General features: G+C 43.2%; 1 protein-coding gene across 1 annotated transcript in view; it reads right to left on the bottom strand.

Moving 5' to 3' along the window:
• Window positions 1–2,221: 2,221 nt before the first annotated feature.
• The window catches only part of VGLL3 (vestigial like family member 3), a 28,780-nt gene continuing 14,302 nt past the window's right edge, over window positions 2,222–16,699 (bottom strand). The window contains exons 3-4 of the mRNA XM_064469604.1: window positions 15,353–15,853; window positions 2,222–8,248 (exon numbers count right to left, since the gene is read on the bottom strand). Coding sequence (XP_064325674.1) covers window positions 8,205–8,248; window positions 15,353–15,853 — 545 coding nt within the window. The 3' untranslated portion in view covers window positions 2,222–8,204. The remainder of the gene's footprint in view (window positions 8,249–15,352; window positions 15,854–16,699) is intronic.

Genomic DNA, 16,699 nt, shown 5'->3' with positions numbered 1-16,699 from the left:
GTTTGTTTGCTTGGGTTTTTGGGGTGGGGTTTTTTGTATATTTTTTTTTTAAATATAATTTCTCACTTTCCTTCAAAGAAAGCAAAAGTGATATGCTGAAGGAGAGACAATTACTGGAAGGCTGTGACATCCAGCCCCCTTCCTCCTCCCAACAACCCCAAAAAAGAAATCAGCTAAATTAATCGGCATCCCAGCCCAACGCACAGCTCAGCCGTGAGGAATTCTCACCAGATGTCTTTTCTTGGTCCCCACCCGGCCTCCCACGTCATGCAGGCAGCATAACCCCTCAGAGTCTGAGGTCCTGCCGGGATGACTGGCCCCCCCCACGCCTGGGGTCTCCATGAAGGGCTGATGGCACCCCTGTCTAACTGGAGCCAGCCAGCCCTAGTCCCAGCAGCTGGCCCCCAGCCACGCTCACCTCCATCTCCAGCATGGAGGATGCCAGACCCCGCTCCTCACATTTTCCATGGCATTTCCCCTGCGCCAGGTGGGCTGAGCACTGATGAGGTCACCTGGCTTGATCCTGGCTCCAAGGGAAGCACCTCCCCCAGGCACCAGGCTGGCACCCAGTTTCCAGCTGATAACACCCCAAATTAGATTTATCTGGATGTAACCAATGACATTCTTGATGGGCATTAATGTCACTAAAGCCAACTGAGTGACACTGATTTACATTAATGGAGGACATGGGTCATCATGATTAAAATCAGTCACAGAATAGTGTTTACTCTTGAGCATCACTTCCCCTGCTCTCAGTTCGTGATGCAGTGAAAGCACGTAGAAGTAATAACCTCCATAAGCACCTGGAAACTCAGGTGTGGGGCAACATAGCTGGAGCCCTACTCTGGTGAGACCAGTGGAAGTTATCAGGAGAAGAAAAAGCACTTCAGCTAGCTCACCCTCTGGCTTAATGCACTCTTGCTTCCTAAAACACAATTGCTTCCCTGACGATAATTGTGATTGTCTTAAAGTAATAGGGCTCCCACATCTTTTCTCACAGACTGAACTGCAGTGTACACAGCTCGCTTCAAAGAAAGATTTCCTATAATGTTTATCCTAAGTTTTCCTTGACATTTAGTTTATACCAAATTTCTATGTCCAACCTTTATTCTGGTATTTTTTGGTGTCTGTCACATCCCCCCACCCCACCCCACCCCACCCCCACCCCCACCCCCCGTCTTTAATGTATTCGCCAAGCAATCTTTAGGCATTATTTGCTTATTTTTCAGTGGTCTGCACGTCCCGTATTCATCCCCATTGTCCATGGAGACTGCTTCTCTCCCGGTAGCTCCCAACGCTATTCTCTCCTACAGGAAGCTTTCGAACCCAGCCTCCTCCTTTCCTGGCCTTCCTCTCCGTGAGTTTGTCTGGCAGCTCTCTCCATCTCTTCCTCACAGCTTAAGAAAGAAGAACAAAGTGATTCTGCACAGAGAAAAAGTGCCCTGCTTGCTGTCTGATCCTGGAAACAGGGTCTGGAGCAAGATGTGTGGGGAAAATCCTGCTCATCTCCTGATGCTCTGAAACCGAGTACATCCCATATGGTCAGGATCTTCACAGGATTTTGCAACTAAACTCTTAACAGTTCCCTGCTGATTGCGTGCAAGTGGCAATTTTTCAAAAGCTCAGTGCTTGGCCAAAGTTTGGAGTTTTTCTTTTTTCTTCCTCTCTGTTGGAACACTAAATGATGTATGTGACCAAAACACCAAACCTTCAGCCAGAACACAGACATGCAAACTTTTCTTAATTAAACAGTTGTAAAATAATTTTAGCAAGGGCAAAGTTACCTCCTTACTGGGAATCACTGAACTTTGCCAAAAAAGTCAATTCGAGATAAATCACTTGCATGTTAAGTCTCTACTCGATGACAGTCAAAACTGCCAGAAAATGATAAAATTAAAAAGGGTCTTACACTAAGAAATGCCAGGTAGTGATTCTGCTAGGTCTGATTGTAAAATAGCCTTGAGCTTTAATGCTCAACTAAAAAAGACACTTAAAAAGAAAAAAAAAGGCATTGTAGCAGAAGCAATTGACAGTATCTGAGATGGAAATCTATTGCCTTCAAGAGAGCCTTGTTCGAAATCCCTTTGATGCTAGGCTTTCACTCTGTCCAATTTTAGTAGAGAAACGGTTTAGAACACTTGTTTTACAATGTTGTCAACAGAAGACAAACCCTTGGCTCTAACAATTAATAACATGAAAAAAATAGAAACTCAGGATGCTGTAATTTACAAAGAGATTTATGAGTTCTTCAGTTGCATAAGAATAAAAAGAAAGCATTAGCTAATTATTGAGAAATACAGACCGAACCAAAAAATGCTACATAAAAATATTACAATAAAATTCACATTAAATTATTTATTCAGTAATTAAAACAGTGACATTTTTCTTTATACAAAGCCACCCCATCAGTTTGGATGAGAGGGGCAAAAAAGTTCAATGGAGTTTTGAGGGAAGCAGGGTTGGAAAACAGGTGGGGGGAGGAGAGGGACCCTGATCTGACTGACGGTTTTAAACAACAGCTACAAACAGCTAACAGGGAAAGTGCAGCATAGTTCTGCAGATACTTTACTAGATTACTGTAAACCTCAACTGCTATAAATATGGATTGTCTATAGGTACTAGTTACCTGAGCCCAAGCTCACCGGAATCAATGCTGATTCCAACTGACGTCCACCGATGTTGGACCAGACCCCAGGCCACTACCCTGTGCCAGCCAACACTGGACTGCAATTCAGGCATTTGAGGCTGGTCCCAATGATCTCAATGCCATCGAAGATTTCCAAAAACACTGAGGGGAGGAAGCAGTACTTGGGCTACTGTATGCAAACAGCCATCATCAGTGATGCACAGCTGATCCAGCTTGAAGGCTCGAGTCTTTAAGCAGGTGCAGAAGACAACTATGATGTTTTAATTATGCCCATCCCTAAAATATCTTTATTGGGAGCTAAAAACATTCTGCATTTCACAGGTAGCTCCAGCCCAGCTTTCACAGGTCCCACTGTGGTGTCATGGAGACCGCAGAGCAAGAAGAGGGAGAGGGTCATGGGCACTGTGCAGACCAAGGGCAGTTAAAACACAGGTTTCCAGGGGCATCTCAAATTCCCTTTGGCAACCAGTTCACCCCATAAGACAGGGAAAGTATGAACCTGCCAACACAAACTAATTTTAATATGTTGACCGGTGGCTGCCCAACCATCTACATACAATGCTGGAGAGGATCGTCTCTGCTTACAGCTCTACCAGCTCAGCCTTTGCAAGAAGATTGCTCCTGTGTCTCCTGTCACAGGGACTGGATTTTGACCTGGCTCAGGCAAGAGTCCCTTAGTCTTTAAAGGGACATCTTCCTGCATCACAACTGTCAGATTGTGCCCATAGGGCTAACATGTAAAAGCAGTATTTATTTTTAAATACCTTCCTGCTTTACTTGAGATTTCAGTTCCAAACAACATGCATCAACTTTTTTTAAAAATCCACACACAAACAATATTTATCATCCAAATACCCTTTAAAAGCTCAAAGGCTGATGTATTAAAGCCAAGAAGTCAAATTTTAAAATATATATATTTCTAAATCATTTATAAGAAATATATGTTGCTGGTTGATTGGTATGGAGAAAAAGCTTGTACCTGAAATTAATTAAAAGAATCATAATCAAAAAGATATGCTTGTCTGCTGAAAGGCAATATATTGCACCTCTCTACATAACTCTCCTGACTCCATGGTCATCTTCACAGATACAATAAATCAGGGGGTTTGAATTCAGTTTTTTGGTTGGGTTTTTGTTGTTGTTTGGTTTTGGTTTTTTACAAGTATAAAAAAATTCCATTTGCTACTGAGGTTACAGAGAACGCAATAAAATGCCTACATTTTCTCAGTCTCAGATGAGGTTTAGTGCTGTCCATTCACTTCGTTTCCAAAGGATGTGCATTTGAAGCATGAGGGTGGAACGGAGGGAACCAAGTATTGCTACAAGTGTGTGTGTATATGTATGTATATACACATACATATATATGTATATACACATACATATATACGTATATACACATACACATATATATACATGCACATAAAGAATTGTGGGAGGAGAGCAAGACATGCACAATAGCCTAGAAGCAGAAAGGCTGGCTACAGGCAAGTTGATCCTAAGTGCAGGTGAGGGGAAACATGACACTTCCCTCCAACCACCTCTGCTCTCTCTGAAAGCTGTGACGAGAGATTCATCCTCAAAAGACTGTTATGAGGCAGAAGTAGAAAACTGAGAGAAAACTGCCATTCACTGAAGATCTTCACACTATGAAAGAGGTATCAGATAAACTGATAACTGAATTTATGTGTCTGGTGAGGAGACGAATCAGAACAAAGTGCATTTTACTATTGCCAAGTGTAGCTTATTCAGCTCTCCAGAAATCAAATCAGCTGGGCAGTCAGTAGCTGCACTACTCCATCATCTTGTTGTGATGGAAATGCCCAGATGAAACAAACTGGTATCTGCTTTTCAAAAAGTGGTGGACAGCTTGAACCCTCCCAGTCTTCAAATTAAGACACAAAAATTGATGGCAGATTTCTCAACTTTAGTAGGAATAAAATCAAATCCTGGACAACTTTAAGGAGTTTAGTATGTAGATTTTCTTAAAATAAAACCATAATTTCCCTATGTTCTCCCAGAAGTAGTGACAGAGTACATCATGTTTTATAAGTCCTCACGAAATGAATCATCCACTTTCTTGGGACAGCATCAGAACTCACCACGCACAAAAAGAATGAAACAACTCCTTTAGTAATGTGTTAAGACACATAACTTGTCTGTGACCTGATTTTAAGGGCCTTTTTCTCCTATCTCTGGAAACCTGAGCAGTCTTAACATTTCTGTTTCTTTCTCACTGCCATCAATTCTCTGTAACTGCAACAATGCGAGCAAGCACTCCCCTCTTTCTTAAAGAACAAAACCATCACAACATCTGCTTCTCATAAGCACATTTGTGCATGTGTGTAAGTGTGCGTGTATGTGAGAGAGAGAAGTAAATCTGCCGAATTTAACTTAAAAGTTTGTCACAGGGAAGGATTTTTTTCTTTCCCATCCTTCAGACTGTAGAACACAGAAGTAGGGCTACCGCTATGTGCTCGTGCTTTTACTTTCAACTCACTTGTTAGTACAGGGGATGGTTAGTGACTGAAGAAAAAAAAAATTTATTTGACTTTCAAAGTTGATTGACTGGTGCATGAATGGCTATAGATGATAGCAGGTTTTTATTGGCACTTGTCTCCCCAAGCCTGCAGAGCAACAGAAGTTCCTTCAGCGCACTCACAGGTCCAGCAGTGGAAACTGGGCACATGACAGTAGTCCTTGAGGTGGAAGAGGCAATAGTGTCACCACATATTCATCCCCATTACCCATCAACTCAATAAAACAATCCAGAAAGAGATTCCAGTGCAAACTGTGGGCCTGTTTTTTCCTGTCCCATTCTGCTCTGACATCTATAGGGAGCAGGAGGAGGTCCCTCATCATCTGAACTTGCAAAGAGGAAGGCAATGCAAGACTGCTCTTGCTAGACTTTAAACTATTTCAGGAAGTCAAACACACTATACCTCCAGAAGAAATGGTGCTTTTTACTTTCCTCCCTCCGCCACCCAAATTCTCCAGCCCCGAAGCTCAAAGAGGATACATTGCCTCTTTGCCTTCCAGCTTTGTCAAGTCCAAAAAAAAAATAAAAAAAAAGCTTGGATTTTTTTCCTCCCAGTATTTCTAATACTGTCAGAATTCTTAAGTCAGAACTCTTATTCTTGAGATACTTCCTGAACTGTACTGTCCTGATAAGAAAGTGAAGCGTGTCAGCTATTACTACGTTCCCTCCCATACAGTTTTCCCATTGCATTATGAATTAATTGACAAATTGAGGAGCTATCTCCACCAGAGCAGCAATAATACATAGAATTGTCATGAGAGTGAAATTTATTAAGAGAAATACTGATGGACTATAAAGATGAGGGGGAAAAAAACCCACCACATTTAATTCAGCATCCCAACACAGAAACTACAACCCTACTATTTTAAAATAATATTTAAGCATAGTCCATTCAGTACTTTTATGCTGTCTCAAACTTCAAATCAACAAGGTACACACTTAAAGGTCTTGCCAAATTGTGACATAATCCTAATGCCTCCAGTGCCAGCATGTCAAGCCCTCTCACGTGGCAAGAGAGAACGCTCAACACCTCATAGGAGCAAGTTCAAAAAGCCTGGTGAGAAGCAGCAGCACAGGGAAGGGGGCCCGAACCTTGGAGTGGCATGCATATCCCAACACTCCCCCTCCCCTTTCACAGGCAGATCCATGTGGTCTCCACCTGACAAACCTACATTTATAATGCTCTTTGCCTTAAAATGAAACTGTTTCTTATCTCAGCCATGTGCTTATGTCTTGGTTTCCATTTAGCTGGTTTGTCTTTCAGACAGGGATGTCTGAAAACAGTGGTAAGAAAAATATAATAAGTTTCAAAAGCCTTGGGAAATACCACAGAGGGACCCTGGGTGCACAGAGGAGAAGGGCAACATCTCCAAGCAATAGGTAGGGTCTGGCAACCCACGCCCCGATCCTGTGGTCAGACCCACCTAAGCATATGCTGACACTCACACTGGAGTCACTAGGGTTGGGCATGGGGGCTGACCCAGCTCCAGCCCATTGCCGGACTGTGGCTGTCAAGGTTAATCTTGCAGCCCTTGTTCAGGATTGCATCATGTTCACCTTGGCTTCCACTAAAGTCCTTACTATCAAGTCAGATCCAAGGCCCAGGCCAGAAATTGGGTTTCCCAAAAACTTTGCAGAGCCATGTGGCTATATGTGACCATGTCATTTCCAAGGTCAGGTGCTTACCCAGACAGCAGCGATGCCTGAATTTATGCACGCTGAGCACGTGCAACTTCTCAAGAAATTCAAGAGCTGGAGCTGGGTCTCATAAGGCCCACAGCAAATCTTAGGTTAGACAAACAGGTCTTGAAGTCAACAGGAGTTGAAAATTTCAGCGCTTTCCTTGAGGTGTTCAGCAAAAATATCAGGCTAGTTGAAAACATTTTGTTTCCACAAGTCGCATGGTTTTATAAAACTGCCATTTCTCTCCTGAATATTGATGTTATAAGTTACCACCCTTGAAATGGCTTAGCTGAAAGTCATCCCTCATGAATTAAAATAAGAGTATACTGATATTGACAAGCACTATGAGGGCCTGAAGCATAACCCACAGGGGACTGTGTTCAACAGCTTCAATGGATCGTGGATGAAGCCCAAACTCATGTCTGATTTAAATCCGTAAGAGTATTTGGTCCATTTTGAAAGAATGGATGGGTTGGAAATGCAATTCCTGTAACCCCGGGCTTTCCTCCATGCTAAAGGTGTTTGCAAGTTTCTGACAATCGGCACAGCACAAAGCCACCTTTAGGAGCAAGAAAATAAAAACACCCTTACTACAATCTAACGCCAGCAGGAAAAATATTTGGCTGAAACTTTAGGTGCGAATTACACTTGCTTAAGCTAGAACAAAAGGACAAAAACATCAAAATCTAGTGATGTGGAAACAAGGAAGGTTTAGCTCTTTAAAAAGAAAGGAAAGATAGACATTTGAGGTAACAAAACAAAAAACTCAAAATGCACAAACACATCACAGACATCTAAAAATAGCATTTTATACATTTTTTTGCCAGTGCTTCTCTGAGAGCAAGTTCTTTAAACAGAACTTAACAATTTTACAATTTTTTTTAAAAAAATATGTCATCCTAAAATAGCCCATCAATCCTTACCCAAACTTTCTGTATTTCTACAAAAATAGATGCACAAAGAGCTACAAAATACTGTATTCCTGAAAGGAGGCGCACTGTAGTCAAGGGAGAGTCTTTTTTCCTGACAATTGAGACTGTTCATAAAAATATCAAGCTGAACAAAACAAAACACTGTTAAAGGAGCGAAAGGAGTTAGGTTGCCCAGCTGCAGCAGGCTCAGATGAGGAAAGAAAGAGAAGTTAGGTTTTTGGTTTTTTCCAACACTGTGGGACCCATAAATGGCCTTACAAACAAAAGGCTCAATAGCAAAACCAGAATGGTTGGCTCTTCATCTTCATGTGTGTCCTTTGCCCCATGCAGAAGGAGTCAACAACTGTTGCATCGCCTGCCCAACTGCGCTTACTCCAGCTCTAGCTGGTCTTAATTTAGCTGAACTTCAGAACCAAGAAGTTTCCTTGCTTTTGTCCTGATGCTGTAGACCTACATGCCAGAAAAGGAAAAAAGAAAATTTAAAATTTGATAGAGCTTTTTCCTCCCCCTCCCCAAGCAACGAAAGTAAGGATAAACATTTTTGATTTAAAAAAAACAAAAACCAAACAACAAAACAAAAAAAGCCCCCAAACTTACCAGCCTAGTGGACTTGTTAGTAACATTGATTGCTATTGCTCCCAACTTTACAGTTTATGTGGGGTGAGCTTAAACCACGCTTACATTTTAGACTGGCTCAGGCAGTTCAGGAATGCTGATAAAACCCTGTCTGCGCTTCCTTGTTTTGGCCTTGTTTGGAGCATGGCATGGCGTGATAAAAATCCTCCAGCAAGGTCTGCACAGACAATCCAGTATGCAACAGAATAACCTTTCCTCACAGGGGCCAGCCACAGACTCTACCTCTTTTAGAAAAGGCCTGTGACACTTTAGGATCTCACAGTTTCTATGGCATTTCATCTTTCAGGGGAAAGAGGGAAAACGTTCCTGCAGCACGTAAAAAACCCAAATAATTTCACCTACAGAGTGTCAGATTTTTAGCCAAGAATGGCTAGTGCTTCCACATGGGAAAAATTAATGATTTTCAGCTTGCATTTGTTACGAGTTCCTCTAACATTTTCCTTTATAAAAAGTGAGGACTATCTAATAAATGTGGTGCTATGTTGTGGATTTAGCATTACAGACTTGGAACCTGTGTTATAATCTGGGATTTTTCTGCTCCAGAGGGATTCAATCTTCGCTAGATTTACACCCAACAGGGCGTATACCTAAAATCCAGACAGTAGAGGGGGAGGTGAGGATGAAACTTCCCAAAGATACATTCTTGCTCGTTTATAGGGCAAGTAGAAAGGAGTGAGGTGCAGGCGAGTATTTTAATAGGTAGTATTAGTAGTAAGGCATTTAGGACTCACTGATTTAAAACCTGCCCCTTGACAGTTTGAACCAGCAAATCACATTTCGTAAAATGAAGGTGCACTTCCCACTGTAAATCATTATTTCTATATAGACAGCAATGCTCCCCTCTGTGTCATACTATATATTGCCCTGCTACATTGTGTACTAAGACCAATGCATCGACTGCCTGATCTGCTAAGAATTTAGGGCCAATTTTACCACTACTATAAGTAGGTGCAACTCCAGACCCCAGTGATGTTGCAACCATTGAAGTTCCACGACCATTTGATCATTAACCTGTGAAAATTCACAGAACCATGTGGGCAAATCCATCCCTGGATCTCTCATTTCCATATCTGATCACATAGTGAAACACAAAGGAAGACCCATGTGTTCAGAAAGCCTAATAGGCATAACAGGTTCAGATCTGACCACCACCTCTTTGTTTTAGGAATACAAGCAGTGAAATCTTTAATGATGATCAACATAATTTCAGAGTTGAGCTACAAAGCAATTAATAGTCCCATAAAAGATACCAGTATATGGCTCTATCCATGTGAGGATTCCCAAGCGGTGTCCAAACACTTGCATGTCCAGCAGTAAACAGGTAGGGAAAGCAGAGCACACAGCTATAGCATGTTCAGTGGCTTTCTGCTCCATTTCATATGCACTTGCACCTGTTTTTTTAGACTGGAAAACCTGGGATATCCCTCAACTAAAGCATGCCTATAAAAACATGTTCAGAGGCTCTTTACTCAGTGAGGATGTCTCCTTGTTGCTTAAGAGTTACCTGTTTTCGAGGCAGAATCACCATAAACTGCTGTTAGTTTCCTTCAAAGCTCCCTCAAAGTTAGTGGTGACAACTTTGTGTTATTTTACCCCTGCTGTTTACAATTTTTCTAAACAAAGACAACAACAAAAGAAGGGGAGTCAGGCAGGAGAAACCCTTTGGAGTGTAAGGAAGTAATTTAAGTTCACCAGTGGAGCACTAAGGGCCACCAGAGGCAATGGAAGCTGATGAGAAGGGCAACAGGTTATATGGTTCCCAGCAGCTTTAAAAAAAATGACACACACACCTGTTTAGGAGGATGTCCACCTGACGGTAGCAACTGGTCAAAGGGGAATAACCAGCTGAACAGACACCTTCTTAGTTAGGTATCTTTGCAACAAACAGAGGTAGCTGTAACAAGGACGTTTAAGGTATAGCTATTAAGTTTAAACAGCCACAGAAAACAATCTAAAAAACCAAAGTTGCCTTAGTTACAGAACCGAAAGCAGAACATTTTCCATGCCTTTTTCTCATTATATTCCCACCTACTTCATGGCAAGGCTACCTGCAGTCCTAACATGTCATCCAAGTGCAACCCTGCTACTAACTGAAAACTTTCAGTTGCAGCCTGCTGCAAGAATATTTTCCTCTTGGCAAAGACATCCTCGCTTGCGGTGCATAAGTCAGTGCCACCACACCAGCACAACTCCCTGTCTCTGGGATACCAACGTTATAGCTAACTGCCACAAAGCAGAATGCAGGTTCTGTGGGAACATCTAGACAATCTTAATGAGTTGTGACAAACTCATGGGGTGTGTGTGAAGAGAAACAACTCTACAGAAGGCAGTAGACTGACCACTCAAATTCCATACTCAACGTGACACACTGATGTAAAGGCATTTCCAAAAGTGGGCTTTCCATAGTAAGCCAGGACTAGAGGATGTTGATTAATTCACCGAAATTTAAAGTTATGCACCTCAACGTGCATAACTTCTTATGATAAAGGATGTGCACCTCAATTTTAAGATAGACTTACAGCCCTCAGATATGCCATAATCCTGCTCTGCTTTTAGCATGCTGGGCTACAGGAAGCCTCCTCTAGCACATCTGCCCAACAGCAGGACAGGATATCCTCCTAGGCTCTGCAGTAGCAGGGCAAGTTGCTCTGCCCTCCTCCCCAGTGCAGCGGGATCGGACTGACCACCTAAAGTTCTGTAGCCTCCCACTCTGCTCCTGAGGAAAACACTGACAGCCGTAACCATCAGCTCCACTGCAAGACAGCAGTTCCCCTCCCCACCTCCCTGGTCTTAAGTGCTCAACTCGGCTTGTGCACCTTTAACGTAAACACAAGGATTTAGCCCCGACACTGAGATTATGGCTGCAGCAACGCTCTCTGTACATATGCTGTGAACTGCAGTCAGTGCTGTTAGGGGCTGACCTTGCTTTGCTTGACATCAGCAGGGCAGGGAATTGTGGTCTAAAGTACGAACGTGTTGTGCTTATATCAATGTGTTTATATCAATGTTTGATATAAAACATCCTTTTATATTGAGCATTATAGCTTGGGTGCTTCAGCTTTGGAAAGACACTGCATACCAGCCACCACAAACGTAACAGGTATTGATGTCGACTAGCATTTTCTTTAATCCCCCTTGTACCAATAAAGAAGCTTCCAAAAGGGTTAATTTGCAGCACACAATGTGAGGATTAAGCCACATTTAATGGGAATCAGGTAGCTAAATCCCTCTTCATCCTCTAAAACAGGACCATGTAAGTTCAAACAGATGTGCAAGACAGATCAATACTTTGTTAGCTCCATGAACAGTGATACGCTGATGTCCTACACAATCTGTTCTGAAACATAAATTCCCAAACTATACCATGCATGCAAGGGGAACCCCCTCTTAACCTTTGAAGTGATTGAGCATCATCCATTCATGAGATCAAATATGTGGCTTAGTATGGCAGAGATGCAACAATGTAGCTGGAAGAGGGTAAGATTACAGCCAGCCTGCCCTGATCCCAACACTATCATTCCATATAATTCAGCGTGAGGAATTTTGCAAATGTTTCTATAATCACATGTGACAGTAGCACAAGAAATGTGACCCACAGTAAGGGAAGGGGGGAGAAATAATTTTCGTATCTGACGGACTCTGAAAAGCAATGTCTAGGTATATACCAAATGAGCTTTTTTATATAAATCATCTGAAGCTCATAGAATCTGATATATTGACAGCTCCTCAGGTTATTGTATTTTATTCTCCAGGGATATATGAGCAAAGACTTCCAGAACTGAAGTTTTCTTGCCACTATGGCCTTATCCTACTCTGAAGAAACCACTTCTATGCTTCAGAAAACCAGTACATGCTTCCAGGCCCTTCAGATTTTAGCCTCCCTGCTGAGGTTGCTGTCTCACATTAGAGTTAAATGTAGTGAAATTCTGTGTGATGTGGATCCAGTATAATTCTCCCCTGGAGTTAACATGGAGCAAGAAAAGCCTCAACTGTGCTGGTGAGTGCTGGATGCTTCAGTGTGGTGCTTCAGCAGCCCGCTCCTCTCCTCAGCGGCACAACACACCTTCCCTGGGATGACACCATCTGAGATGCATGCAAAACACTGGGACAATTAAGCTCCCTCTTTTCACCATGATCAGGCCTCAAATGCCTGTCACTAAAGCATTTGTCTCAAATCTACAAGCTGCAGGCAAGGCTGAAAAGGGAGCTCAGAGCCTTCCTGCCCTTCCCAGCAAGCCTCTGCTTGGAGAGCATAGGATTGATGAGTGTGCAGGATAAGAAAGCAAATGATTGTAATGTCACAGGCTACCACCAACTGCTGTGTTTTGTTGCTTGCTCCCTTGTTTCCAAAGCTTTACATGCCAAACTGGGCCTGCCTTATAAGGTTTTGCTGTTGTGTTTCAGTGTGTGGCCATTTTGAATAGTCACAAACAATTGAGACATTTCTCTGCTGAGATCCTCTGTTCCTGCAAACTAGTCACACATTTCCCCTCTTTCTTATCCCCCACAGGAACTCATGAACTAAAACCCATACATCAGGCGTGGGTGAGAACTTAACAGTTCAGGCCTTCTCCACTGCCTCCCATGCTGAGTAGACAACTACAAGACATGTAAGCCACTGTTAAGCACTGCCAAATCAGGACCCTCATAAAATTAGCATCCAACTGTACCCCTCCATAGGGATTTTCACAAGGAGCAGGCAGCATTGAGCAAAGGCTGTATTAGTCCTGTAAGGCAGTGCTATAACCCATAGTCCTTTTTGCGGTACTGTGTTCCTACAGAAGAAAAAGCACCTGGTTTATTATGCGTACTACTACCAAGAAAGCAGCTGTAAGCAAACCAACTTGCCCAGCACTGAAACAACCCACAACCTAGGCTGGACTCATACCTAAGCCAGGAAGTGGTTCCTCCTGACTAACAGTCCCTTACACAGTTCTTGGCTCCATCCCCAAAAGGTAAGTAAAATACTATAGCTCTGGAGCTGGACTGCTGGGGCTACTGTCAGACCAGGGGGCTTGTGACAGTGACAATTTGTTCACACTTCAGAGAGGATAGCTTGCTCCCATTATGGAATTTTTCAGAAAGGCAAAACTTGAAATCCCAGTCTTGTCAGATTATCATTTCATACTGTCCTGGTTTAATCTGGGACAGAGTTACATTTCTTCGTAGTGGCTAGTGTGGGACTATGTTTTGGATTTTTGCTGGAAACAGGGGTGATAATGTGGAGATGTTTTGGTTGTTGCTAAGTAGCGCTTACACTGGTCAAGGACTTTTTCAGCTGCCCATGCTCTGCTGGGTGCACAAGCAGCTGGGAGGGGACACGGCCAGGACAGCTGACCCCAACTGACCAAAGGGATATTCCATACCAGATGACATCATGCTCAGCATATAAAGCTGGGGGAAGAAGGAGGAAGGGGGGGACGTTTGGAGTGATGGTGTTTGTCTTCCCAAGTAACTGTTAACATGTGATGGAGCCCTGCTGTCCTGGAGATGGCTGAACACCTGCCTGCCCATGGGAAGTAGGGAATTAATTCCTTGTTTTGCTTTGCTTCTGTGTGCAGCTTTTGCTTTCCCTATTGAACTGTCTTTATCTCAAACGATGAGTTGCCTCACTTTTACTCTTCCGATCTTCTCCCCCATCCCACCAGAGGGGAGTGAGCGAGTGGCTGCGTGGTGCTTGGTTGCTGCCTGGGGCTAAACCACGACACATACCCAAAAGCACAAAATATAATTCCTCTTGTATCATTGGCATGGCTGGAAATGTTATTAATAGATATAAAACTGCCTAGTGTTAAGAAGCCTATTATGCTTTTTATTAATTTCTTGCGGCAGCAAGTGGCATGGTATTTAGAAGAGATTATTTGTTCCCAATTGCTAATAAGGGAAGAGAGATATTTGTGTTAGGTTAGCTCAGTTATAATCAGATTCATGTTATTTCATATTTAAGAAACAGCATTTTTTTCCTCCACCAATTCTTTGTTCCCCTGCACACTGATCAAAGCAAGGAAGTGTTTCTCACAGATTGAATCAGTTAGCTAGAGCTATCAAGAAGACAAACAGATACCTTAAGGAAAAAGGAAGAGGGATGCAAACCTAGTAGTTCCTTAATAAATAACATAACATGTTTAAGAAGTACTAATCTGCAAGGATTGCTGCTGGTCAGACAAGTACGAAGCAGAAAAAGGAGACCTCAATAGTGCATACGAGCTCCAGGATGGATGCACTGGAAACTGTTAGTCACCCATCACCTGATCACAAGCAGCTACAAACAGTGAGGGCTGCTGGACTGTTCCTAACACTGAGATGAGAGCCTGACAGTCAAAGCTTGCAGAAGTAGTTTAGGGAGGCTGTCCTATGGCTACAGACCCTGCAGTAAAATGGATCTAATCCACAGACCTCTGCCTAGACCCTGCAGAAAGAAGTTTAGTTTGATGGCAAGCACAGCTCAACCAGCATCTCTACTCTCTATGTGAGACGTGGATACTACACAGGAAGGAAATGCTGCACTGTCCAGTTTAGATGAGTAGGATGCAGCCTTCATGTACTGACAAGTTATTAGTCCAGTCCTCATTGGAGCTATATTTTGATGAATGAACATATGAACTAGCTGAAGCAGCTGGAAGCTTCCACATGGAAGTTTAATTAACCATTTCCCACAAGATTTAAACCAAAAACCACATATCATGTCACAACTCATTTGGCTTGAATGGGACCAAGGCAAACGTCTCTCAGCAAAAGGCAGCAAGAGCTGGATGTTTCACAGCTCGTCTGCCCTAACAGTGATTTCAGGAGGGATTCCCACTTGGAAATATATATGGGAAAGGCTCTGAGAACAAAACCTGCTTCAGCTGCAGGGAGTCCACTTTACTCAAATTCTTCCTGCTAAAACAAGTCACAGACACAATCAAACCACCTTACCTGTGTCAAACCCAAAACTTGGCACAATGTCCACCGTTCCGTGAAAGGCTCCAGCCCATGCTGAGGTAGCGCTGGTGACAGCAGCGGGATCTGTCTTTGTCACGTCACACTGGGGAGCAGGAATCCTGGCTGTGCGGACTGCAGGCATCAGCAGGGACCCGTACCGGGGGTCACGGTGCGAGCTGGGATGATGATGGTGCATGTGTGGATGAGGGTGATGATGATGCATGTACACGTCATGCATGTGTGCATACGAAGGGCTCACCTGAGATGCTAAAGGGTAATGCCAGGATTCAGATGCAGCAGGGGGAGGAGGTGGGGCAGTCTGATGAAGGCCGTGTCCTGGCCAGCTGCCGGGCTCTGGTGTTGGGAAGGTGCCTGGTGCAGTAACGGGGAAATCAGGGTGTACTCCACTTAAGCATGGTGGAGGGGGAGGCTGATAAGAGCTGGTCCAAAATGAAGTTGGGAAACTGCTCCTTTGGCTTGAAATTGCTGAGTTTTCTGGCAGAGAGGAGAGAAATGAAGTATGACTGAAGCTGAACAACAAATTCAATGACAAAAACCCCACAATGATTTTCTAATCTTTCAAATTTGTATCACTGAACTCAAGCTTCCCCAGCAATTACAGAATCACAGGAGAGTTGAGGTAGGAGAGGACCTTTTTGAGACCATCTAGTCCAACCCTCTTGCTCAAGCAGGGTTACCTGGAGCAGGCTGTGCAGGACTGTGTCTAGGTCAGATTTTGACCAAGATCCAAACTCCACAAACTCTCTGGGCAACCTGTTCCAGTGTTTGGCCACCCTCGAAGATTAAAAACAAAACAAAAAACCCCACCCCAACAACAACAACAACAACAACAACAAAAACACAAAAACAAACAACAAAGCGTTTTCTTGTGCTCAGATGAAATTTCCTGTTTTCTAATTCATATTTATTGTCTTTCATCCTGGAAGCAAACATTGCTGAGGAGAGCCTGGCTCCCTCAACTTCATCCTCTCCCATCAGGTATTTGCACATATTGACAAGATCCCCCTGAGAAGACTTCTCTTCTCCAGCCTGAAGAGTCACAAGTCTCTGAGGATCTTGGTACAGGAATTTTGAAATTATGAGGAGAGGCTAACTCCTGACAGGAGCAGAACATGTCACTTAGAAACACAGCTGTTGTGGCTGTAAACGCTTCTGACGACAGAGAACCAGGTCACACTGCAGAATATGAGACATTTGGTAAATGAAGAATACCAGACCTTCTCAAACTAATTGCATGTTTTGATGGGATAAAGATCATATCTAATGCATCGTACGTTAGTCCCTTACAGAACATACACTGCCCTGTACCCAGCAGGATCT

This window comes from Phalacrocorax carbo, chromosome 1, assembly GCF_963921805.1.
Source record: "Phalacrocorax carbo chromosome 1, bPhaCar2.1, whole genome shotgun sequence".
In the NCBI taxonomy this organism is placed as follows: Eukaryota; Metazoa; Chordata; class Aves; order Suliformes; family Phalacrocoracidae; genus Phalacrocorax; species Phalacrocorax carbo.
This window is presented reverse-complemented; position numbering and strand designations above follow the sequence as displayed.